Source organism: Maniola jurtina, chromosome 28, assembly GCF_905333055.1.
Source record: "Maniola jurtina chromosome 28, ilManJurt1.1, whole genome shotgun sequence".
NCBI classification, from domain to species: Eukaryota; Metazoa; Arthropoda; class Insecta; order Lepidoptera; family Nymphalidae; genus Maniola; species Maniola jurtina.
Window position 1 is genome coordinate 1739093 of NC_060056.1, and position 26048 is coordinate 1765140.

At 39.0% G+C, this 26048-nt stretch overlaps 1 protein-coding gene across 1 annotated transcript; it reads left to right on the plus strand.

The window, feature by feature from the left end:
- Positions 1 to 3369: 3369 nt before the first annotated feature.
- Positions 3370 to 24960, plus strand: LOC123879690 (solute carrier family 2, facilitated glucose transporter member 1-like). The gene is made up of 12 exons (XM_045927568.1): positions 3370 to 3614; positions 14399 to 14497; positions 15450 to 15610; positions 16154 to 16264; positions 17462 to 17549; positions 18935 to 19148; positions 19801 to 19859; positions 20404 to 20605; positions 21833 to 21972; positions 23047 to 23149; positions 24132 to 24232; positions 24730 to 24960. The coding sequence occupies exons 1-12, from the start codon at positions 3609 to 3611 to the stop codon at positions 24865 to 24867; spliced, it is 1422 nt and encodes a 473-aa protein (XP_045783524.1). The 5' UTR covers positions 3370 to 3608; the 3' UTR covers positions 24868 to 24960.
- The last annotated feature ends 1088 nt before the right edge of the window (positions 24961 to 26048 follow it).

The window sequence follows — 26048 nt, forward strand, 5'->3', positions numbered from 1 at the left end:
TGTATCAATAAAACTGTATATTCCTTCTAGTTAAGGTTAGCAAGAATATTAATTTAATTAATTACTATCTTAATTTTTTTTTGTTTTGTTGAACTAAGTCTTTGTCATTTTGGTTGTGAAGTTTACATGTTACTTAAGTTTTAATTTTTTTTTTAAAAGCGATGAGACTCGCTTAAAACAGGATGGCCGAGCTGTAAGCTTGGCCCATCTTAATTATCTATAAACGTATAGAAGTTACTGATTAGATAGTTGGCGCCACTCAAATCATAACAAATCATAACATCATATTAGAAGGCGTCATTGATTGGCTGAAGTTGTTCAACATCTGATCGATAAACGTACTGTATATAAAATTCTTATAGTTTTTAGTTGATGAATTGTAGCATAATAAAGGATAATATTTGTAATCAATATATAAGATGAAAACATCTTTATTACTTAGATGATTTGTTAAACGAGCTTGATGATTTGTATATTAGTCACTAAGTTTATTCATTGTACAATTTGGATTGGCCGATAACGATAAGATAAAAAGGGGAGTGGCTAATAAACGTGGAGAGGTTACCTGTAAGAGTGGTTTTAAAACGACGACATTCGGAAATATACTAACGTAAGAGGAACAACATTTATTTGACACAAATGTAAAAGTTAATAAATTTAAATATGAAATAAAAGTATAATAATTTATCATAAAGATTGTGTTTGTGATTTCGTCAGACCTTACCCAAAACTCGGTACCAAATTTCATACAAATCGATCAAGCGGATGAGTATTTAGGAATCCCGCGGGAACTGTTTGTTTTTTCGGGATAAAAAGTAGCCTATGTCCTTCCCCGGAATGTATCCTAAGTCTGTACAAAATTTCATTAAAATCGGTTCAGCGGTTGAGCCGTGAAAGCGTAGCAGACAGACACACTTTCGCATTTATAATATTAATATAGTATAATTAATAATTAATATTGCTAAATATTTTTTAATATTAATAAATATTAAAAAATAGGATAAAATGGGAAAAATAAATAAATGAGAGGAAATAGTATAATTATATAATTATAATATAATTTTTAGCTACCCAAACGACGGTATATGTAATTCAAAATATGCTGCCCGAAAAGTCACTATTCCACGCGAACGAAGTCGCGGGCACAACTAGTAAATAAATAAAATAGTTTCATAATATTAAATCATGGGCGCATGACGTCACGGCCAGGCCTCTCACCTTTTGTTCTGTTGGAGGCACGTTGGAAGTCCTACGTGCTGGTTCAACACACCTCCACACAAATGAATACTTAAGCGCTGCAGCGCTTTAGCCTTTCTATACAACTAGCGACCCGCCCCGGCTTCGCACGGGTGGACACTACCACGAAAAATCCTATCTATTTTCCGGGATAAAATATAGCCTATACGGATTCGGAAGAATCCCTCTAAGTAATGGTAAAAGAAATTTTGAAATCGGTCCAGTCCAGTTTTTGAGCCTATTCAATACAAACATACAAAAATACAAAGGTTTCCTCTTTATAATATTAGTATAGATTAAAAGCTGAAATACACCGGCTGCGTAAGCGTAGACGTAGCAATGTATCGAACTGTATGAGACATGGCACACCGCTTGCGTGGCGTAAATGATCTACATACGCAATTGGTATGAATCAGCTGTTTTCAATTAGGTATTTGTCCACGTCCGTGACTTCGAGTTATCCAAACTAAGGCCTTTTTTTAACCCCCGAACCATAAACAGGCGTTTTATAAGTTTGACGTGTGTATCTGTGTATCTGTTTGTGGCATCGTAGCTCCTAAACTAATGAACCGATTTTAATTTGGTTTTTTTTTTTGTTTGTTTGAAAGGCTTGATTGACAGTGTTCTTAGCTATAATTCAAGAAAATCGGTTCAGCCGTTTGAAAGTTATCAGCTCTTTTCTAGTTACTGTTACCTTCACTTGTCGGAGGTGTTATAAATTTTTAATTTACACTTGTTCAATAGGGTAAGCAGGCGTGTCACCTGATGTTTAGTGATTACCGCTGCCCATGAACATTTGCAGCACCAGTGGTACAGCCGATGGGTTGCCGGCCTTTCAGGAATTTGTTGGTCCGACCATTGAATAACTCCATGTTGTAATCAAGTGGGAACACCGCCGATGGGAGTTAATTCCACAGTTTGCATGTGCGTGGAAAAATGGATCTGGCACAGCGGGCGGTCGAAGTGCACCAGGCATCTAGGCCTTGCCGTACAGCGATTTTCATTCGCGCGATTTATTACGTGTACGGAATTACTCCATACTGTACAAAATATTCGCGCGAATAATAATACCGCACGTTTGTATTAAATTCAAATCACAGAGCTTTTAAATCACAGTGCCGGCATCTCTACATGAAATAGAATAGAATAGATTTTTATTGAAATAAACTTTTACTAGTGCTTTTGAATCGTCAGAATAATTTATAAGCCCTAAGGGCTAATGAATAAAAATCACGTGATTTTTTTCGCAATTCTGTAACACTTGAAATCATAATAGAGATGGCTGGACTGTGATCTAAAATTCGCGCGGAAAAAACTGTGATTTTTTGATACAAACGGTATTAAATTCGGGCGAATATTTTGTGCAGTAGGTACTCGTATCAATTACCGGCGCATGTAATTAATTCAACCTTACACAAAGAATGAAGGTGACTTGACATCAAAATAATAATACCTTGTTAGAGCAAGCTAAGTGTATGGAAAGCTATATCCATACTTATTATTATAAATGCGAAAGTGTGTATGTGTGTGTGTGTGTGTGTGTGTATGTTTGTTACTCCTTCACGCAAAAACTACTGGACGGATTGGGCTAAAATTTAGAATGGAGATAGATTATACCCTGGATTAGCACATAGGCTACTTTTTATCCCGGAAAGTCAAAGAGTTCCCACGGGATTCCCAAAAACCTAAATACACGCGGACGAAGTCGCGGACATCCTCTAGTAGAGTCAAAAAAAACACATTTTTTTTGTCTCTTTCATAGTTTAGCTTTTTGTTAGTGGGCATAATAATTATGTTCTTAAGCGCTTCAGCGCTTTTACGGTCGAATTTCCAGGAAACGAAAGAAAATACACCAAAAATTTATTACTAGCAAAAATAAGTCTTATTTCAATGCAATAGAGTTTGAAATTGAATGGATTTGTTTGGAATGCTGTCCGTCTACAAAAAACTTCCTCGACCAGTTTACTGTGACGTCACTGGTAACTTGCGGCCAAGCATGGCCGAATAAAATGTACAACACAACCGGTTTGTCTTGTCCAAGAATATAAGACAGAGACACACATTCACTTCCATAGAATATTTGTATCGCTAACTCTTTCTTTCATAATATTTTAGCGGTAAAACGACCGCGTGGTACGATCTGTGTGTCTGTGCGTCCGAGTCGCGCCTCGCGTCATTTGAAATTCGAATTTCAAATCGTTTTGAGCGCGCTGCATTACGTTGCGTTTTAAAAAAAAAGATGACATAAAGTTTAATTTTTTTTTTATTTTTTTTTTTAATAGTGCAGTGCTGCGTTCTAAAATACAACAGTTACGGGAAGTTAAGTTTATTCTGTGTTCTTTTGTTTGGATTGCAAACATCGAGCGGAGATTATGGCGGTAATTTTTTGTTGTTTTAGCTTAATTAATACTAGAAGCCGGCTGTAATTATTATGAGTTTGAACAGCTGGGAAACCTCTTGGGAATCTTATTAATATCGTACTAATATTATAAAGGCGAAAGTTTGTGTGTATGTGTTTATGCGTGTGTGTATGTTTGTTACTCCTTCACGCAATAACTACTTGACGGATTTGGCTCGGAATAGATAATATCCTGGATTAGCACATAGGCTACTTTTTATCAGTGTTTCCACGGGATTTCGAAAAACCTAAATCCACGCGGGCGAAGTCGCGAGCATCAGCTAGTAGGTACTTATTTTAATAAGAATTTAACATAATCCATACTTAATATTATAAATGCGAAAGTGTGTCTGTCTGTCTGTCTGCTACCTTTTCACGGCCCAACAGTTTAACCGATTCTGACGAAATTTGGTACAGGACAATGGACATAGGCTAATTTTTATCCCGGAAAATAAAAGAGTTCCCACGTGGTTCCTGAAAACCCATCCGCTTAACCGATTTGTATGGGTAGGTACCACGCACGGTATCCATACAAATCGGTTAAGCGGATGGGTTTTTAGGAATCCCATGAGAACTCTTTGAATTTCCGCATAAAAAGTAGCCTATGTCCGTCCCCGGGATATAAGCTAACCCTGTACACGTCAGAATCGGTTAAACTCATGGGCCGTGAAAAGGTAACAGACGGACAGACACACAGACAGACACACTTTTGCATTTATAATATTATAGTATGGATGTACTGGCACCATTGATGTAACTGGCACTCTGATCTATAAATTCGAATACCCACATACTTACCCGCCTACGCAAGGCATGTAACAAAATCCAAAAATGTTTAAGAGGGCTCTCTCCGTCACTCGTTTCATACAATCGTAGTTCCAATTTCATTTGAATACTAAGCAACCAAAGTCCATGTTTGCAGACATATTCTAGAAACTAATATCTGTGTCTGTGGTGTTTTAGATTTTTCTAAAAATATGTAGTTTTAAACAGTACAGGTACTCAAAGATTTGTATGAAAATTTTTAAGACCGCGTAACTTTGAAACCGAATATTTTAACAGAAATCTGGAAAACCACAGACATAGATATTAGTTTCTAGAGAATATGTCTGAGAAATTTCATGGACTTTGGTTGCTTAATATTCAAATGAAATTGGAACTACGATTGTATGAAACGAGTGACGGAGAGAGCTCTGTTAAGTAGGTGTTATACCCACCTATAGTCCACCTACCCATACCAGTCAGATTACCTACTTTCTTTTTATGACACCCAAAGTAGGCAGGATTTCTTATTTTAGCCAAATCTATAGCTAACTAATAAGGTAAAGTCTGTTCGCTTACATACGGTCGCCTTCGTGCTGTAAAATCAAAGGCGCGCGCCGCCGCGGCTTGAAAGATAATCGCGTGGGATGCACACCCGCAGGGGAATTTGGCATCTATCTACTCATACTTTTCATAAAAATTATCTTTGCTACCTCACTTGTGTTTATTAATTACTAGAGGATGCCCGCGACTTCGTCCGCGTGGAATTAGGTTTTCAAAGATCCCGTGGTAACTCCTCGATTTTCCGGGATAAAAAGTAGCCTATGTCCTTCCCCGGAATGTATCCTAAGTCTGTACTAAACATTAAAATCGGTTCAGCGGTGGGGCCGTAAAAACCTAGCAGACAGACAGACACACTTTCGCATTTATAATATTAGTATGGATCTATCGCTATCATCGGCAGTTCGCGGGTAGTAGTCGGGTTTAGTGCTGTTTAACTTTTTTCGAAATCGGACACGGATTGAAAGACAAACGAGTAACTTAGTGCTTGATTACTAACTGGTTCTTGAAACACAGTTAATATACGGTACCTAGGTACGATACATTCTTAGGCTGAAGACACATGACGCCACTGACATTCGACACATAAGTATGTCGACATTACTCATAGAAGGATGTAATATTATGTGTCGTAGCGAAATGGCATAAGCCGGGAGTTAGCCAACTCCCTTAGGGATATGGCTAACCCCCGGGAGATGTTAAAACGACAACTCGATTAGACTATTCCAATAAACAAATCTACTGATATCACACTATAATATTATAAAGGAGAAAGTTTGTATGTGTGTGTGTGTGTGTGTGTGTGTGTATGTTTGTTACTCCTTCACGCAAAAACTAATGGACGGATTGGGCTGAAATTTAGAATGGGCATAGATTATACCCTGGATTAGCAGATAGGCTACTTTTTATCCCGGAAAATCAAAGAATTTCCACGGGAATTTAAAAAAACCTACATCCACGCGAACGAAGTTGCGGGTATCAGCTAGTATAGAAACTAAGTTTAGTATTTATGTTCACTTCTAACCAAAACAAACTTTAGATTTTGGCGCCCTTCTTCTTCCTCTAGGACTTTTACGATTACATCGAATGTGGTTCAGAACGAAATCTGAGAAGTGAAATGCCATTTCGCTGCGATATATATGTCGCAGGTATATTGTCTAAGCCGTGATATTACAATCTCACTAGTGATATTATAATTAAGCAGTATATTGACAATTAATTTAATTTCTTACAATTTATCGGCCTGGTTTTAGTGACATTGTAAACTATAATGTCATGGGGTCATTCTGTGGGGTCATTACAGTGCCATTATAAAAATCTAGATACCTATATTATGAGTGGAGTTGGCAATGGGAGACGTCAAGTGATCTGATTGGTCAATTCTTTTTCAACCATCGTTTTCAACATCGGGAACGGACCAATAAGAGGCGGCCTCATAATTTAACGACCAGTGAAATTGCCAAAATATCGTTGCCTTACAATATCACTGTAGTGTCCCCGTGACATTATAACGGCACTAAAACCAGACCGTTAAATTGTAAGATATGAAGTCGATTGACAATCTACCGTTTAATTATAATATCACTAGTGAGATTGTAATATCACGGCTTTGACAATATACCTGCGACATATACATCGAGTGTCTACACTCGTCTGGACCCGGTTTAACTCTAACTAGCTGATGCCCGCGACTTCGTTCGCGTGGATGTAGGTTTTTAAAAATCCCGTGGGAACTTTGATTTTCCGGGATAAAAAGTAGCCTATGTGCTAATCCAGGGTATAATCTATCTCCATTCTAAACAGCCCAATCCATCCAGTAGTTTTGCGTGAAGGAGTAACAAACATACACACACACACACATACAAACTTTCGCCTTTATAATATTACTAGCTGATACCCGCGACTTCGTTCGCGTGGATGTAGGTTTTTTAAAATTCCCGTGGGAACTCTTTGATTTTCCGGGATAAAAAGTAGCCTATGTGCTAATCCAGGGTATAATCTATCTCCATTCTAAATTTTAGCCCAATCCGTCCAGTAGTTTTAGCGTGAAAGAGTAACAAACATACACACACACACACACACACACACACATACAAACTTTCTCCTTTATAATATTAGTGTGATAGTGTAATGTATAGTTTCGTGGTGTGTCTTTAGCTTTAGAAAGATCGCGTGATACCTAACCTTACTTGCATTACATTAGGTAGGCCTGCACTGTCTACGTGCATTGTTTACGATCTGTATGCACGATTCCGATTGTTTATGTCATTAATTGTTTAAACAATTTATCGTGCTATAATAATCTATATACTTACATATAATAAAATTGTAGAAAAGTGGTGTCTGTACAATGGAAATATATAAAAAAAAGTAGCAGGGGTTGTTATTATATCGATGCCGAACCCGAAATTGTAATTAATTTTTTTTTGTCTGTTTGTCTGTGTGTTTGTGCACGTTAATATCAGAAACGGCTTATTCGATTTAGATACGGTTTTCACTAATATATTGTAGTAAGCTTCACTTAACATTTAGTGTTTATTTCATGTCAATCGGTTCATAAATAAAAAAGTAATGTCAATTTAAAGAATCACGGCGAACATTTTTAACGTACGGAGTACGTACTACACGCCTCGCGCTTGAGCGTCCGTGGCTATATAAAGCGCGCTGAGAGCCATTCTACGCGAACGAAGTCGCGGGCACAGCTAGTTATTGGAATAATTTTGTTTTTCTTGGTTTAAATTTCTGGTCTGGTCTGGTGGAGTGGAGGCTTCGGCCGTGGCTAGTTACCGCCCAACTGGCAAAGCCGTGCCGCCAAGTGATTTAGCGTTCCGGTATGTCGGTAGAAAACAAAGGAGTAAAGGTTTAGTAGGACTTCGTCTGTGGTGGCGTTTGCTGGCGCGCGTGTTGTGACTTTTTGGAGTGTTTTTTTTTTGTTAAAACTGACTGGAAAGCACTCTAAGGGGGTGCCGTGCGTGTGTCGGCGAGCGCCGGCACAGACGGAGTCCATACTTGTATAGTTTAGCTAACTTGTTACAAATAACTACAAACTTGACATTGGCTAATCATTGTAAAAGCCAGACGAGAGAGGAAAAAAAAAAGGTTTAGTAAAAACTGCCATACCCCTCCCAGGTTAGCCCGCTTCCATCTTAAACTGCGTCACCACTTACCACCATGATATTGCAGTCAAGGGCTCAACTTATAGAATCTGAATAAAATTTAAAAAAAAAACCGGCCAAGTCCGAGTCGGACTCGCGCACCGAGGGTTCCGTACTCGGGTATTTTTTTTTCAACATTTTGCACGATAAATCAAAAACTATTGTGCATAAAAATAAATAAAAATCTGTTTCAGAATGTACAGGCAAAGCCCTTTCATAGGATACCCCACTTGGTATAATAGTTATCTCACTTTGAAAATCGAAACACATTTTAATTTTTTTTAAATGATGTAACCACAAATTCGCGGTTTTCAGATTTATTCCTGTACTTGTGCTATAAGACCTACCTACCTACCAAATTTCATGATTCTATGTCAACGGGAAGTACCCTATAGGTTTCTTGACAGACGCGACGGACAGACAGACAACAAAGTGATCCTATAAGGGTTCCGTTTTTCCTTTTGAGGTACGGAACCCAAAAAATTAGAGATGCGTGCTTAGGATCAAACCTCTTGAATAGAATGCTGGAAACTGAATGATGCAATAGAATATCAATTTATCTTTTAGATACGCAATTTAAAATGACTCAGTTAGTTCTAGTAAAGTAATAAGTATAATTAAAAATACTTAATGAAGTGGCTATTAATAGTACTGCCAAGGTTGTAAGATTTTGCAATTGTAATCGACGGCACAAAAGATCAGTCAAGTGCGAGTGGGACTCGAATACGAAGGGTTCCGTATCATCGTACCTACAAGAAATACTTCCGTGCCTCGAGCACGTCAAGCCGTCTGTCCTATGCCTGATGTCTCTCCGGTCGTGTCGGATTTCCGTCCCATCGGGCTATGAGAGTGAGGGAATAGAGAGTAGACCGAAGCCGAAATTCGGTCTGGAGGACATTATACTTAGATCCATGCTCAGTAGTGTGCCGACGATGGATTGAGATGATAACGATGATAATCACACTTCACACTAATATTATAAAGGCGAAAGTTTGTGTGTACGCGTGTGTGTGTATGTTTGTTACTCCTTCACGCAAAAACTACTGGACGGATTTGGCTGTTTGGAATGGAGATAGATAATATCCTGGATTAGCATATAAGCTACTTCTTATCCCGGAAAATCAAAGAGTTCCCACGGGATTTTGAAAAACTTAAATCCACGCGGGTGAAGTCGCAGCTGGCATCGGCTAGTAATTGTATATATCTAATATCCAGTGGTGAGCACAGGGTTAAGGCCAGGGTAAGCAATCATTAAGGTATGAACTTATTTTCTGGCAGGACATAATGGAAAATAAGTGTTGATTAAGAGGGCTCTCTCCGTCACTCGTTTCATACAATCGTAGTTCCAATTTCATTTGAATATTAAGCAACCAAAGTCCATGAAATTTTGCACACATATTCTAGAAACTAATATCTGTGTCTGTGGTTTTCCAGATTTCTGTTAATACGAGTATATTCGGTTTCAAAGTTACGCGGTCTTAAAAATTCACATACAAATCTTTGAGCCCCTGTAATTTTAAAACTACATATTTTTAGAAAAATCTAAAATACCACAGGCAAAGATATTAGTTTCTAGAATATGTCTGCAAAATTTCATGGACTTTGGTTGCTTAATATTCAAATGAAATTGGAACTACGATTGTATGAAACGAGTGGAAACGAGTGACGGAGAGAGCCCTGTTAATGATAACTAGGGTAGGCAATACTTTTATACCTCTATGAGCTGCACGCCACTGTAATACCTACTTAGCATACCTACACGCAATGCGTTGTTCACCTATACTTACTTAGGTATACATAAGATCTTATGACCTCTTCATTTTAACTAAAACTATCAGTCATAAATCTTTCGTTATCTTTTGGTTGTTTTGTTGATAAGATAAATTTTTGCTTCTGTTTTAAAAGACTACTGGTTAGCAATTAAAAAGGGCCTCGATAGCTCAACGGTTGAGGAGCGGACCGAATTCCGAAAGGTCGGCGGTTCAAACCCCACCGTTGCACTATAATATTGTCGTACCCACTCCTGGCACAAGCTTTACGTTTAACTGGAGGGGAAAGGGGAGTGTTAGTCATGATTAGCATGGCTACTATTCTTTAAAAAAAAAAAAGGCTTACAAAAACCGGCTAAGTGTGAGTCGGACTCGCTCACGAACGTTTCCGTATCATCACACTAATATTATAAAGGAGAAAGTTTGTTTGTATGTGTGTGTGTGTGTGTATGTTTGTTACTCCTTCACGCAAAAACTACTCGGATTGGGCTGAAATTTAGAATGGAGATAGATTATACCCTGGATTAGCACATAGGCTACATTTTATCCCGGAAAATCAAAGAGTTCCATCGGGAATTTTAAAAAAACCTACATCCACGCGAACGAAATCGCAGGTATCAGCTATTTGTACGATATTATGTAACTACTTTTAATTTTTTTGTATTTATTTACATGGCAGCCATTTTGAAATTATTGTTATTTGTTGATATAGCGGTAATAGAATAGGCACTCTGTGAAAATTTTAACTCTACCTGGGATAATGACATCTGCACATGGATGGCTACTTTGTCAATCAAATTATGGGTAGTGAGAAAGACTGAATTTATTGCACTGTATTAAATGTAAATAGTTCTTGTTTATTTTGTTAGATTAAGAATTTTGTTATATTTAATTACATTTCATTACCAATTTGTCATTATGCTGGTTTCTATAATTTTATTGTATAGCTATAATTAATAAACTCAGTGCCCGGTAAAACCAACGGTGGTTTTTGTGGCGCTGAATGTAACAAAAACTCTCTGTATATTTTTTAATGTCAATAATAATAAATAAATAAATAGATTATAATAGGGCTGACATGTACATATAAAATGTATAAAAGCCCTTAAATAAATAAAGAAAAAAAAAAACTCTACCTATCACGGGTCATGAAATACAGCCCTTTGACAGACAGACAGACGGACAGTGGAGGCTTTAGTAATAGGGTCCCATTGCAAACTTTCGGGTACGGAACCCTAAAAACGGTCTTACAAAACAGCTCGGCTCAAATTAATTTTCGTTAATTATTCGATTGTTTTCCGACTGTCGATTTTTCTTGTGAAGACGAATGAATATGTCGACAATCGATTATTCATTGTTGATCGATTGTTAATATTAGAACAAGATAAAGTTGAAAACTAAAACTGCGATCGTCTTAATAAACGCTAAATATTATAGTAAAATTGTTTTTCTGTCCCTTGGTATATTTAAATGTTGTAACTAGTACATTTATATTTATGAACTCAATCATTTGACACCCCACTCGTTACAATAGCAAAAAAAAAAAATATTTTGGAGACCCCTACTTTTTTTGATGTAACATCCGTTAGGTCAATTTTTTTTGGTATAAAATGTTGCCTATGTCATCCGGACCTTTACGACGAATCGATTGACAACTCATTCATCGAATTCATCCCAGTAGTTTAGGCGCTACGGTGGAACACACAGAATCTGGATACAAACATACACACATACATACATAGACTGCTAAAATCATAACCCTTCCTTTTGGTTTTGCCGCAGTCGGGTAAAAAAATCTGACCTTGTGATTTTATAAGCTGGGTGATGCCAAATCTGCCAAATATGGTATTTTAAGAACTTTTCCGATAAACAACTATAGTCGTCTGTGACTAATTTTAGTAACATCCTCCATACTTTAATATTATAAATACGAAAGTGTGTCTGTCTGTCTGCTACCTTTTCACGGTCCAACAGTTTAACCGATTTTTGATGTTTAGTACAGAGTTAGCTTACATCCCAGAGAAAGACATAAGCTACTTTTTATCCCGGAAAATCAAAGAGTTCCCACGTGATTCTTAATGGTTCATCCGCTTAACCGATTTATATGAAAGGTAGCTCAGGTAGCTTGCATCCCGGAAAACGACATAGACAACTTTTTATCCCGGAAAACCAAAGAGTTCCTACGGGATTTTTGGGGGAATCATCTAGTTGTACATAGTATAATAAAGGGTGTGTCAAACTTTTTAGGGTTTCGTACCGGGAGAGTGCCAACAAGATCCTATTACTAAGCCACCGCTGTCCGACATTCCGTCAGTCCGTCTGTCTGTCAGCGGGCTGTATCTCCTGAACCTATCTATGTAAGGAGTTGAAACTTTCACCGAATTTGTTATTATTGCCGCTAACAGCCAATCATAAAAATTTCAAAACCGCCGCCATGAAAATAAAAAGTACCTGTTAATTTTCTTGTACGTGTCCACCTAATATCAAACTACTTTTGTTCCCAGAAAGTATTTTTTTTATTCAGATACAAGTTAGCTCTTGACAGCAATCTCACCTGATGGTAAGTGATGATGCAGTTTAAGAAGCGGGTTAACCTGGAAGGGGTATGCCAGTTTTCATTAAACCCACACCTACTCCTTTGGTTTTGACACGGCATCGTACCGGAACGCTAAATCGCTTGGCGGCACGGCTTTGCCGGTAGGGTGGTAACTAGCCACGGCCGAAGCCTCCCACCAGACAATTCCCACAAGTCATTTCACACAGGCTCTTTAAAAACCTAAAGCTATACTTACTTATGTTTTACTATAATTTATTAGAAGAGGAGAGGGCTTTATTTTGGAAATCCAATAACAATTTTACTTTGTGCACCATCCCGCGCTCTAGTCCCTATATCCGTACACCAAAGATTGCCTCAATAAGCGATTGCCATGGCAATAAGGCCGCCTTTGTACCATCTAGTACCTAAGTATAGTTTTTGACGTGACAACGTCTTATAATTCGATAGAGCCGGCTGCACGCACGAAAAAACATGACTCATGCGGCGTTACCTCGCTCTGAGGCGTTCCATGTAAGGCTTGAAGTGCAAGCGAGAGCGCGGAACGAGCGACAAAGAAGCACAATCGGCCTTTGTTGTCACGTTCAACTATCGTCAGTAAACCGACTTTACAGACAACCAATTTTTTTGTAATGTTTTCTGTACACACACATAATATGTTTGTGTATGCAGTAAAGTTTTCTAAATAAATAATTATAAACAAGTGCACCTAAATTAAAAATTTATAACAACCCCGACAAGTGAAGGTTACAGTAACTAGAAAAGAGCTGATAACTTTCAAACGGCTGAACCGATTTTCTTTCTTGGATTATAAAGATAAAGAACACTCTCGATCAAGCCACCTTTCAAACAAAACAAACTAAATTAAAATCGGTTCATTGGTTTAGGAGCTACAATGCCACAGACAAATACACAGATACACACGTCAAACTTATATAACACCCTGTCTTTTTGGGTGGGGGGTTAACAATGCCAATAATAGGTACCTATTATGTTTTCAAAAGCATTAAATAGCTTCCTAGCTATACAACTTTCTAAGACCTTACAACTATACAGTAAGGTCAAAGTCTGCATTTTTGTGGTTGACCTTATTCTGTTAGCATGCAAAATTATTATTCCTCGCTATTCCAGTTTAAGTCGAATCAATTGAGATAATCACACTTATATTATAAAGGCGAAAGTTTAGTAACTTGTGTGTATGTATGTGTGTGTGTGTATGTTTGTTACTCCTTCACGCAAAAACTACTGGACGGATTTGGCTGAAATTTGGAATGAAGATAGATAACATCCTGGATTAGCACATAGACTACTTTTTATCCCGGAAAATCAAAGAGTTCCCACGGGATTTCGAAAAACCTAAATCCACGCGGGCGAAGTCGCGGGCATCAGCTATTAGTTACTTTATTTTAAAGCTAGTTTATTTTAAAGAGGTAAGAGGAGAGGAAGTTTGTAAGTTTGTTTATAGGGGTAATTTCTGGAACTACTGAACCAATTTTGAAAAATCTTAATTTCCTAAGTAACATAGCTGGCTATATTTTATTAACTCCCGACCCAACGAATGAACCGATTTTAATTTAGTTTTTTTTTTCGAGAGTGTTCTTAGCTATAATCGAAGAAAATTGGTTCAGTCGTTTGATAGTTATCAACTCTTTTCTTTTATGGAGGTTTTTGAGTCGGGGGTTTTAAAATTTATTAATTAGGTACTAGCTGATACCCGCGACTACGTCCGCGTGGATTTAGGTTTTTGAAATCCCGTGGGAACTCTTTGATTTTCCGGGATTAAAAGTAGCCTATGTGCTAATCCAGGATATTATCTATCTTCATTCCAAATTTCAGCCAAATCCGTCCTGTAGTTTTTGCATGAAGGAGTAACAAACATACACACGCACATACACACATACATATACACAAACTTTCATTTTTATAATATTAGTGAGATTATTTGTGTGTATTTTGTTGGCAGGGCATGAACCTACGGCTGGCCTTCGCCATCATATCCGGCGGCTGCTGGTCCGCTTTCCAGCACGGTTACAACACCGGGGTCATCAACGCGCCTCAGGCTGTAAGTGACCTTTGTTTTCAGTTTTAGGGTTCCGTATCCGAGGAAACCCGCGCTGAGGTGTATAAGTGATTTTGTAAAGTGGTGATAAAAAAACCGGCCAAGTGCGAGTCAGACTCGCGCACTGAGGGTTCCGTACTCGGGTATTTTTTCCAACATTTTGCACGATAAATCAAAAACTATTATACATTAAAATAAATAAAAATCTGTTTTAGAATGTACAGGTAAAGCCCTTTTATATGATACTCCACTTGGTATAGTTATCTAATTTTGAAAATTGAAACACATTTTAATATTTTTTTAAATGATGTAACCACAAAGTCTCAGTTTTCAGATTTATTCCTGTACTTGTGCTATAAGATCTACCTATCTGCCAAATTTCATGATTCTAGGGTCAACGGGAAGTATTCTATACGTTTCTTGACAGACAGACAGACAGACAGACAACAAAGAGATCCTATAAGGGTTCCGTTTTTCCTTTAGAGGTACGGAACCTTAAAAAAGATTACCCGGCTGAGTTTGTTGTGTGCTCTTCTGAGACTTGGGCGCGTTTGGAACCCTTGTAGCTTTAGTTATAAGTTTACGTACTTAATTATCACCACTATATTATCATTATATCATCTTTCAAATCTAACAAATCGGACACCATAAGGTGTACAATAGTTATACCTATTTTGAATAAATGATTTTGACTTTGACTTTGACTGCTGAGTAGTGGGCCGGGCGGCGATGGTTTGAGATCTAATAAATGAGTAATCATGATTACAATCCGGGTATCTTTAAACAAAAGTGAATAAGCATATTCTAGGTAAACGCATCCCATCTTAGGCTACATCATCACTTTACATCAGGTGTGACTGTGGTCACTTCACACACCTTTGCGAACTATCAGGCAAGCAGGTTCAGTATGTTTTCCTTAAAACAAGTGGTATTTAATTGACTAACTTTTTTTCAGGTAATGTCAGAATGGCTTCACAAAGAAGCTCTGACCGGGACGAACATAACTATAGCAGCAAAAGATGACCCCAAAGTGACCACAGTATGGTCCATAGCCGTCGCTATATACTGTGTGGGGGGCATGATAGGTGGCGTTATCACAGGCGTAATAGCTGACAGGTAACGTGATACGATGTGATAGGTAAATGATAATATCCCAGAGTGTCAGCGCCAAACTCCCGACACAAAACCTCTAAAAAGTAAAAATTAATAAGTAAATAGGTATGTATTGGCCATTTAAGTTTAATATAATTAGTAGAATTTTTATCCAAGCGCTCGTCGCCGCCAAAGGTAACAGAAATAGCTATGAAAGTCATCTGTTTTAGAAAGACTAGTTTCTTTCTTTCAAACCTACATCACAAAAAATGCCTAGATGTCAATTTGCGGGACGCAAGCTACCTTTGTACCAATATCAATGCCCATGGGAACTCTTCGATTATCCGGGATAAAAAGTAACGTATGTCCGTCCCTGGGATATAAGCTAACTACCAAACATCAAAATCGGTTAAACTGTTGGGCCCTGAAAAGCTAGCAAACAGACAGATAGACAGACAGACACACTTTCGCATTTATAATATTAGTGTGGGTTATTATTTCTTGGACGATGGTACGGGACCCTTCGTGTGCGAGTCCTTCTCGCACTTGACCGATTTTTTTTTTTAGATTCGGCAGAAAAGGCGGTCTTCTCCTCAACAACGTGCTAGTTTTCGTGGCGGTCGCTCTAGAAGGATGCTCCAAGCTGGTTAACTCGGCAGAAATGCTAATTGTTGGAAGGTAATATATATTTTTTATTCGATGACTGCGATGTTGTTGGCTCTTCTCAGACTTGGGCGCGTTTGGAACCCTCGTAGCTTAAGTTTTAAGTTACGTAATTAATTAACACTACTATATCATCTTTCAAATCTAACAAATCGGACAAACAAAAAGTGTATAATACCTATTTTGAATAAATGATTTTGATTTGATTTGATTTCGCCTGGTTTTTCCCCAATCTGATATTTTGCTACTACAAAACCAAACTAATGTCTAATAAAGAACATGTTAGAAGAATAAAAGAATCTATTATTATTAATTATTATGGTAAGAGATTAACTGCCGACTCACACCAAATACGTACATTGACACGTGCGTAGTGACGCGCGTAAACCCCTAACACCGGGTTACGCATACGTCCACGCTTTACGCAAGCGGTGTGCCATGTCTCATACAGTTCCATACATTACAACGCAATGGTACGCGCTACGTCTACGCTTACGCAGCCTGTGTGAACGAGCTATAAGTAGATACTTAGTACCTAAGATATTCAATAGTGTATGGAGAATTGCGTAAGAAGGACCACACCCGCGACGGGTCTGCCCGCGATATTCACATTTTATTTGGTTTTTCGCAATTTGTTAGCTAATACGACAAAGTAGGCTTATGGCATTCTATTTGCGACAATAACAGTATCATTCTCACAGGTTTATATAAAAATCTTTACTTGAAAGGGTCCAGTTTAAGGAATTAGCTCTAGTATCGACTGTAACTCACAAATTAGTCGATACTAGAGCTAATTCCTTAAATTGGACCCACCTTAATTGACATGACCAAAAAAAAAACAATTTTAAGGGCACAGACAGTATTTTTCCGCCTTTCGCGGCGAGCTATACATTCAGAGACATCACACTAATATTATAAAGGAGAAAGTTTGTATGCGTGTGTGTGTGTGTGTGTGTGTGTGTGTGTGTGTGTATATGTTTGTTACTCCTTCACGCAAAAACTACTGGACGGATTGGGCTGAAATTTAGAATGGACATAGATTATACCCTGGATTAGCACATAGGCTACTTTTTATCCCGGAAAATCAAAGAGTTTCCACGGGAATTTTAAAAAACCTACATCCACGCGAACGAAGTCGCGGGCATCAGCTAGTCTATGGTAATTTTATGGAACGTTCGCTGGATAGTTCCTCATTGAAGTGTTACGTTTCAGATTGGTGATAGGCATTAACAATGGCCTGAACGCGGGGTTGGCGCCTCTGTATTTGTCCGAGATATCTCCTGTTTCTATACGAGGATCGGTGAGTATAAATAACTCAAAATCAAAAAAAAAACCCCGAAACTAAAAAACCTCTAAAAGAAAACTAGAAAAGAGCTGGTAACTTTCAAACGGCTGAATCGATTTTCTTTCTTGGATTATAGCTAAGAACACTCTCGATCAAGCCACCTTTCAAACAAAAAAGACTAAATTAAAATCGGTTCTTTCGTTTAGGAGCTACGATGCCACAGACAGATACACAGATACACACGTCAAACTTATAACACCCCTCTTATTGGGTCGGGGGTTAAAAATAAAATATCAGTGAAGTTCTAACAGTGCGCAAGTCATTTTTGGCGGGTCAACATTTGACCATTCTATGAAAATAGTTCAGCCGCTTTCATTCGACCACTCAATCTTGTATTTTATGTCCTTTTCTAAATATTATTTATTGCGTACAAAATAAGAACTCCAAACACCTTAAAGCGCAGGCCACACCGCCAGCTAGCGGGCGGGCGGGCTAGGCAAGTGGGCGAAGCGAACGAAGGAAACTATACAAATTACGCGAAATATTGGCGAGCTAAACTATAGGGTTCACACCGAAAACTACGGACAGACGAGCGACGGGCGGAGCGGGCTAAGCGGGCGAAGCGGGGGGCGCTATATGACGTATGATATAGCATATATGACATATTCATCGTTCACAAACGTAAACACTACACTGCTATTCGAAAGACGAGCGTGGACTAGTCTACTCAAAACGGGGAGGACGGGCGAACGAACCGGGCGAGCGGGCTGGCGGGCGAGCTAAGCTAGCGAAGCGCGGGTGCGCCAACGAGGTGAACGAGTAGCTTCGCTGGAATCGTCGGATATTTCGTTAGCTTAGCTCGTTAGGTTAGTCGGTAGCTCGCGGTGTGAACCGAAGTATGTAACAAGTGTAAATTAAAAATTTATAACACCCCCGACGATCCAAAGTATTTGAGTTTTCCAAAACATCATTTTCAAATAAATAATTGTGTATTTAGGCAACGTCCATCTTGACAGCTTGACATTTGTCTATTGACATAATATTATGAACCTAACGGTTATCTAACCTTCTTTTCTACAAGAAAACTAGAAAAGAGCTGATAACTCTTAAACGGCTGAACCAATTTTTTTAGATTATAACTAAGAACACTCTCGATCAAGCCACCTTTCAAACAAAAAAAACTAAATTAAAATCGGTTCATTCGTTTAGGCGCTACGATGCCACAGACAGATACACAGATACACAGATACACACGTCAAACTTATAACACCCCTCTTTTTGGGTCGGGGGTTAAAGAGGTGAAACGATGTTCGCCCGCCTAGCCCGCCCGCCCGCTAGCTGGCGGTGTGGCCTGCGCTTTATAATATTAGTGTGGTGTGATTTTGAATTTTGAATTTCAGATCGGCACAGTGTACCAGCTAGTGATAACTATAACCATCCTGCTCTCTCAAGTTTTGGGCTTGGAGTCAATCCTTGGCACCGGCGTTGGTTGGCCGTGGCTGTTGTGCGTCACAGCGATCCCTGCTGTGCTGCAGTGCTGCACACTGCCGCTCTGCCCCGAGTCGCCCAAGTACCTCTTGCTAAATAAGGGCGCGGAGTTGCACGCCCAAAGGGGTAAGAAAATGTCCCATCATTCTTTCTGTGGCAGCGTGGTGAGGACTCCAATGAAACGCCGCACACATTTAGAAAGAAAAAAACTGGCAAATGCGAGTCAGCCTCGCGCACTGAGGGTTCCGTACTCGGGTATTTTTTCCAACATTTTGCACGATACACGTACGAAGCGATTTGCTTCCTCGTTTCTAATCCGAACTGCTAGGATATGGAACGCCCTTCGGGCATCAGTTTTCCCTCCCACTTTTAATATGGGTACCTTCAAGTCAAGAGTGAATAGGCAACTTCTAGGCAAGCGCGCTCCATCTTAGGCTGCATCATCACTTGCTAGCAAGTCTGATTGCAGCCAAGCGGTAGTCTATATAATTAAAAACAAATACATAGACTGCTGAAATCATAACCCTTTTGGTTTTGCCGTAGTCGGGTAAAAAGTTAGAGGTGAGTGCCCGAAATCGAACCTTCTACCCTTTGATCAGGAAGCCAACTTAACCAATAATAGTTTTAGTATTCTCTAGTTTTAAGTTTAATTAATATTTAAGTTTAAATGTATCTTAATTGTTATTCTTGTTTTTTTTGTGATTGAGCTAAATAAACTTTTATTTATTTATTTATTTAATTTTAAAAAAAGCTAAGTTTTTAATCATTTATGTTTCAGCCCTGAACTGGTTGAGAGGAGACGTAGCAGTTCATGGTGAAATGGAAGAAATGCATCAGGTAGGTACCTTTTTTAGGGATCCGTACCTCAAAAGGAAAAAAGGAACCCTTATTCTATAAGGCTTATAGGATCACTTTGTTGCCTGTCTATCCGTCTGTCTGTCTATTTATCTGTCCGTCTGTCGTGTCTATCGAGAAAACCTAAAGGGTACTTCCCGTTGACCTAGAATCATGAAATTTGGCAAGTAGGTAGTTCTTATAGCACAAGCAAATGAAAAAATCCGAAAACCGTGCATTTACGGTTACATCACAAAAAAATTAAAATGTGTTCATGAATTACTATTTTCAATTTTCAAAGTAAGATAACTATATCAAGTGGGGTGTCTATCATATGAAAGAACTTTGCCTGTACATTCTAAAAAAGATTTTTATTTATTTTTATGCATTATTAGTTTTTTAAAGACAAAATACCCGAGTACGGAACCCTGGGTGCGCGAGTCTGACTCGCAATTGGCCGTTTTTTATTATTATTAGTATCTAAGATAAAGATATTCTCAGTCTAAATAAATCTTTAACAGTTCTTCATCAATTTCTTCTCCACCAGGAAGCAGAGAAGAATAAAGTGAGCAAGAAAGTGACCCTAAGGGAGCTGTTCAGCAACCGTTCCCTCAGACAGCCACTACTGATCGCCATGATGGTGATGATAGCCCAGCAGCTCTCCGGCATCAATGCCGTCATATTCTTCTCCACGGACATCTTCAAGTCTGCCAACCTGAGCGAGAGCCAAAGCCAGTACGCCACTTTAGGTATGAAAGACAAACAATCTAGCCACACATCAATAAATCACCCACAAAAATACCCAAGTACGGAACCCTTGGTGCGCGAGTCTGACACGCGCTTGGCCAGTTTTTTTTTTTAAATTACTGATCGCCATGGTTGTGATGTTAGCCCAGCAGCTCTCCGGCATCAATGCCGTCATATTCTTCTCCACGGACATTTTCAAGTCTGCCAACCTAAGCGAGAGCCAAAGCCAGTACGCCACTTTAGGTATGAAAGACAAACAATCTAGCCACACATCAATAAATCACCCACAAAAATACCCAAGTACGGAACCCTTGGTGCGCGAGTCTGACACGCGCTTGGCCAGTTTTTTTTTTAAATTACTGATCGCCATGGTTGTGATGTTAGCCCAGCAGCTCTCCGGCATCAATGCCGTCATATTCTTCTCCACGGACATCTTCAAGTCTGCCAACCTAAGCGAGAGCCAAAGCCAGTACGCCACTTTAGGTATGAAAGACAACCAATCTAGCCACACATCAATAAATCACCCACAAAAATACCCAAGTACGGAACCCTCGGTCACTCGAGTCTCACACACGCTTAGCCAATTTTTTATCCGACTGCGGCAGAGCCAAAAGGAAGGGTTATGATTTTAGCAGTCTATGTATGTATGTATGTGTGTATGTTTGTATCCAGATTCTGTGTGTTCCACCGTAGCGCCTAAACTACTGGGCCGATTTTGATGTGACGTGTCAATCGATTCGTCTTAAAGGTCCCGGAAGGCTATATTTTATACGAAAAAAATTGACCTAACGGATGTTACATGAAAAAAGTGGGGGGTTCCAAATTTTTTTTTGCTGTTGTATCGAGTGGGATGTCAAATGAAAGAGGAGAAAATTCTGAGTTTTATTCTGAATTTTATTCATAAATATAAATGTATTACAACATAAAAATATACCAAGAGAGAGAAAAACAATTTTACTATAATATTTCAGCGTTTATAAAGACGATCGCAGTCGGGTTTTAGTTTCAACTTTATCTCTAAAATCGGTTCAGCCGTTTGAAAGTTATCAGCTCTTTTCTAGTTACTGTAACCTTCACTTGTCGAGGGTGTTGCAAATTTTAAAGAAAAAGTCAGAATCGATGCCATTGTTTCCACTTTTGGGCAATTTCGCCCTATTTTAGGGCAAATCTCCCTACAATAGACCTACAGGCCGTAAGTTTCGGTTGATAATAATTCTTCTTGTTCCCAGGCATGGGCGCAATGAATGTCGTAATGACAGTCGTCTCGCTACTGCTGGTGGAGGTCGCGGGTCGGAAGACGCTACTGCTGGCCGGCTTCAGCGGCATGACTCTGTGCTCTATCGGACTGTGTGTAGCCAACTTATACGTGGTAAATACTTGTTCCCAGGCATGGGCGCAATGAATGTCGTAATGACAGTCGTCTCGCTACTGCTGGTGGAAGTCGCGGGTCGGAAGACGCTACTGCTGGCCGGCTTCAGCGGCATGACTCTGTGCTCTATCGGACTGTGTGTAGCCAACTTATACGTGGTAAGTACTTGTTCCCAGGCATGGGCGCAATTACATAAATAATAATTGGGTATTTTCCTACTTTTGAATTTGATGTATATTATTACTTTATTATAAACTAGGATAAAAATAATGACGTACGCTGGAAAAAATATTAAAATCCAACAAAGATTTACAAAGTTACAGGCATTTTAATTTTGGAGTGGGACGGTCTTCGGGATCGCTATCTCTGTCTAATCTGAAATATTTAAATGCTTATAACTCTTTGTTATTTGATCGATTTAGTTAGTTTTTCCAGTTTACGTCATTATTTTTATCCTAGTTTATAATAAAGTAATAAAAAAATTATAGTAATATAATTGCGGCGTGGGTAAATGTTAGCCCGCTAATATATAGCCCGCAGATTTGCACGCTGTACTGGGCAGGTAGAGCTGACCTTATTCAGGGCTTACTGCCAGTCATTCTACACGTGCAGTCTGTGGACGGACTACAGGCAGCGGACCTACAGTGCCTTGCGTGTTCAATATAACAATGTGCTGAGAGCGGTGTTGAGGAAGCCTCGACACTGCAGTGCGTCGGCAATGTTTGCGGATGCTCGCGTGGATGATTTCTACGCGATCACGCGCAAGCGTGCCGCGTCCATGATGCGCAGGCTAATGAGTAGTACCAACACTCTTCTCAGCGCATTGGCCAGAAAACTAGATAGTCCTCTCTGGAGGTGCTGGGGGGCTGCGCACATAGGCGCCAAGAGGCTCCCTCGGGCTTTTTAGGTATAGTTTTAGTTATAGATAGTTGTTAGGCTAGTAATAAGTACCTACTAACATAGTTTAAGTGAATTGTCATACTAACAAAATTATGGGTCTAATGGCCTGAAATAAAAATTTATTTATTTATTTATTTAAAACCTTTTTCTTATCCGATGTATTTACCTTTTCAGACAAAATACGTATGGGTATCGTATGTTTGCATTGCGCTGGTGATTCTCTTCGTGGTGATGTTTGCGGTGGGCCCGGGGTCCATCCCGTGGTTCCTGGTCACTGGTGAGTTGATAATATACCTGATTTTTTTTAACCAACTTCAAAAAAATGTAGTATAGAAGCAGGCGTTATTTTGTGGAAGTCCATGATATACAAGGAACCAAAAGCTTAATTTGCTAAAATACGCCAAACCAAAGAAATCTGTATGGTGCAACATGCAGCATGCGACATGCACCGCCCGCCCTCCCACTGATAAACATGCAGGAAAAGCCAGCCACCAAGCAAGCCACACGGACCACCACCACGCAGCACCACTCAAATCCCAACACCACTCCATGATTTATTTCCATGATACTTGATGAACAATGCTGGCTTTTCCTGCATGTTTATCAGTGGGAGGGCGGGCGGTGCATGTCGCATGCTGCATGTTGCACCATACAGATTTCTTTGGTTTAGCTGATTATAGCAAAATAAGCTTTTGGTTCCCTGAACTTCAAAAAAGTAAAGTAAAGTAAAATATTTTTATTGAAGTTATATCATTTACTCCCAAGTGTTTACTCAATAAATCTGAAACGGAGTACCTAGGTAGGTATTATGTTTAATTTCATTTGAGAAAAATAAAAATAAAGTGTTCCAACAGGTCACTTAGTACTTATAATAGTAACGTTTCTGAACGTTTGACTATGTGGTATTTTTAATAGAAAGAAAAAAATAGGTAAGCTAACCATAGACCACAGTTCGTCACGTTCGAATTTCAACTTATTAGAGCCTCAATAGCTCAACCGGTAAAGGAGTGGTCTGAAAACCGAAAGGTCAACGGTTCAAACCCCGCCCGTTGCACTATTGTCGTACCTACTCCTAGCACAAGCCTGACGCTTAGTTGGAGAGAAAAGGGGAATATTAGTCATTTAACATGGCTAATATTCTTTAAAAAAAAAAAACTCTACTTTGCACGCTAGCGAGCAAAATTACCACTTCCCACTCAGATTACAAAGGGCAAACGAATCTTTTCCGAGCGAGTGAGATGAAAAATCTTTTTTTTCAGAGCTTTTCAACCAGGCGGCGCGGCCGGCGGCGTCGTCTGTGGCGGTCACTGTGAACTGGACGGCGAACTTCATTGTTGGACTCAGCTTTCTACCACTGACTGTAATTTTTTTGTTTATTCATTTAAAAAAAATCAAAAGAAAAACAGAACTGACTTCAATAACTACAAACACTAACAAGTGTAAATTAAAATATGACACCCCCGACAAGTGAACGTTATAGTAACTGGAAAAGAGCTGATAACTTTCAAACGGCTGAACCGATTTTCTTGGATTATAGCTAAGAACACTCTTGATCAAGCCACCTTTCAAACAAACAAAAAAAACTAAATTAAAATCGGTTCATTAGTTTAGGAGCTACGATGTCACAGACAGATACACAGATGCACACGTCAAACTTATAACACCCCTCTTTTTGGGTCGGGGGTTAAAAAATAGGTTCTGCATTTATGATTGGTTGGCGACTCAAAACAGTTAACTCGCACTGAACTTTTTGTCTTTATCATTTGTATGAGGTAACAGAGAGAGCCCGATACTAACTTCTCTCCGTGGATAGAGTATAATATGGAGAAGGTGCTTATAAAATTGTTCTTCTTTCAGCTCGTTCTTGGGGCGAACACGTTCATAATATTCGCCATACTGGAGTTCCTCTTCATCCTGTTCATCGCACTCAAGGTCCCCGAGACAAAGAACAAGAGCATCGAAGAGATAACCGCCATGTTCAGGCAACAGATGTAATAAAAACCGTCAAGTGCGAGTCCACGCGAATAGGGATGATGACAACTAGTCAAATCAGCGACTTTTTATCAAACGTCAAAACACTCAGTAAGGGAGCTTGTATGAAATACACAGATGTGACGTCATAACATTTGACGTAAGACGTACTTTTTTTGTTTAAATCGATAATTTAAAATGGTTAGCAAACTTATAACTAGCATCGAATGTGGATTTCACGAATTTTGGAAGGCACTCTATTTAATAATTACTAAGAAATAATTTATTTTTGACATACTTACTCATCATCCTCATTGGGGACCACCTCCTTTTTGGAAGTCGGTTAAAAAACCCGCCAAGTGCGAGTCAGACTCGCGCACCGAGGGTTCCATACTCGGGTATTTTTTCCGACATTTTGCACAAAAATAAATAAAAATCTGTTTTAGAATGTACAGGTTAAGCTCTTTCATATGATACCCCACTCGGTATAGTTATCTAAATCTTACTTTAAAAATTGAAACACATTTTTTTGGTATGACGCAACCGCGAATTCACGGTTTTCGGATTTTTTCCTTTACTTGTGTTATAAGACCTAGCTACCTGTCAAATTTCATGATTCTAGGTCAACGGGAAGTACCCTATAGGTTTTCTTGACAGACACTCCGGACGGACAGACAGATAGACAGAGAATAAAGTGATCCTATAAGGGTTCCGTTTTTATTTTGAGGTACGTAACCCTAAAAACTACCTTTCGTATCATTAATTCCTGAACCAAAGGTTTGATATTTCATCACAATTTTTCATTGCAATATTTTATATAGGAACCTACCTAATTTAATTGAAAATCAGTCAACTATTACCAACTGTGAAGTAATAAATAAGGGAAGGTTTTTGCGCATCGCTCTTTAGGGAAGGCATATGTCCAGCAGTGGACGTCCACACGCTGATGATGATGATGATGATGATGACGTAATATACACGGTGAAAATTTAGTGGTTTTAGAGCCAGGGCTATATGAACTACCCTTAAGCAATACTATCAACTAAAATTGTTTGTTTTGGAAAACTAAGCACTTTAATTATTTGATAAAAAAAATATTTCGACACAAACTCGAATCTGTGAGAAACATTAGTAGTAGGCGGCGAATGCGCATGCGCTCTAAATGCAGGTGCCCGCGCCGCTCTGAGTGCCGGGGCCCGCGCCAC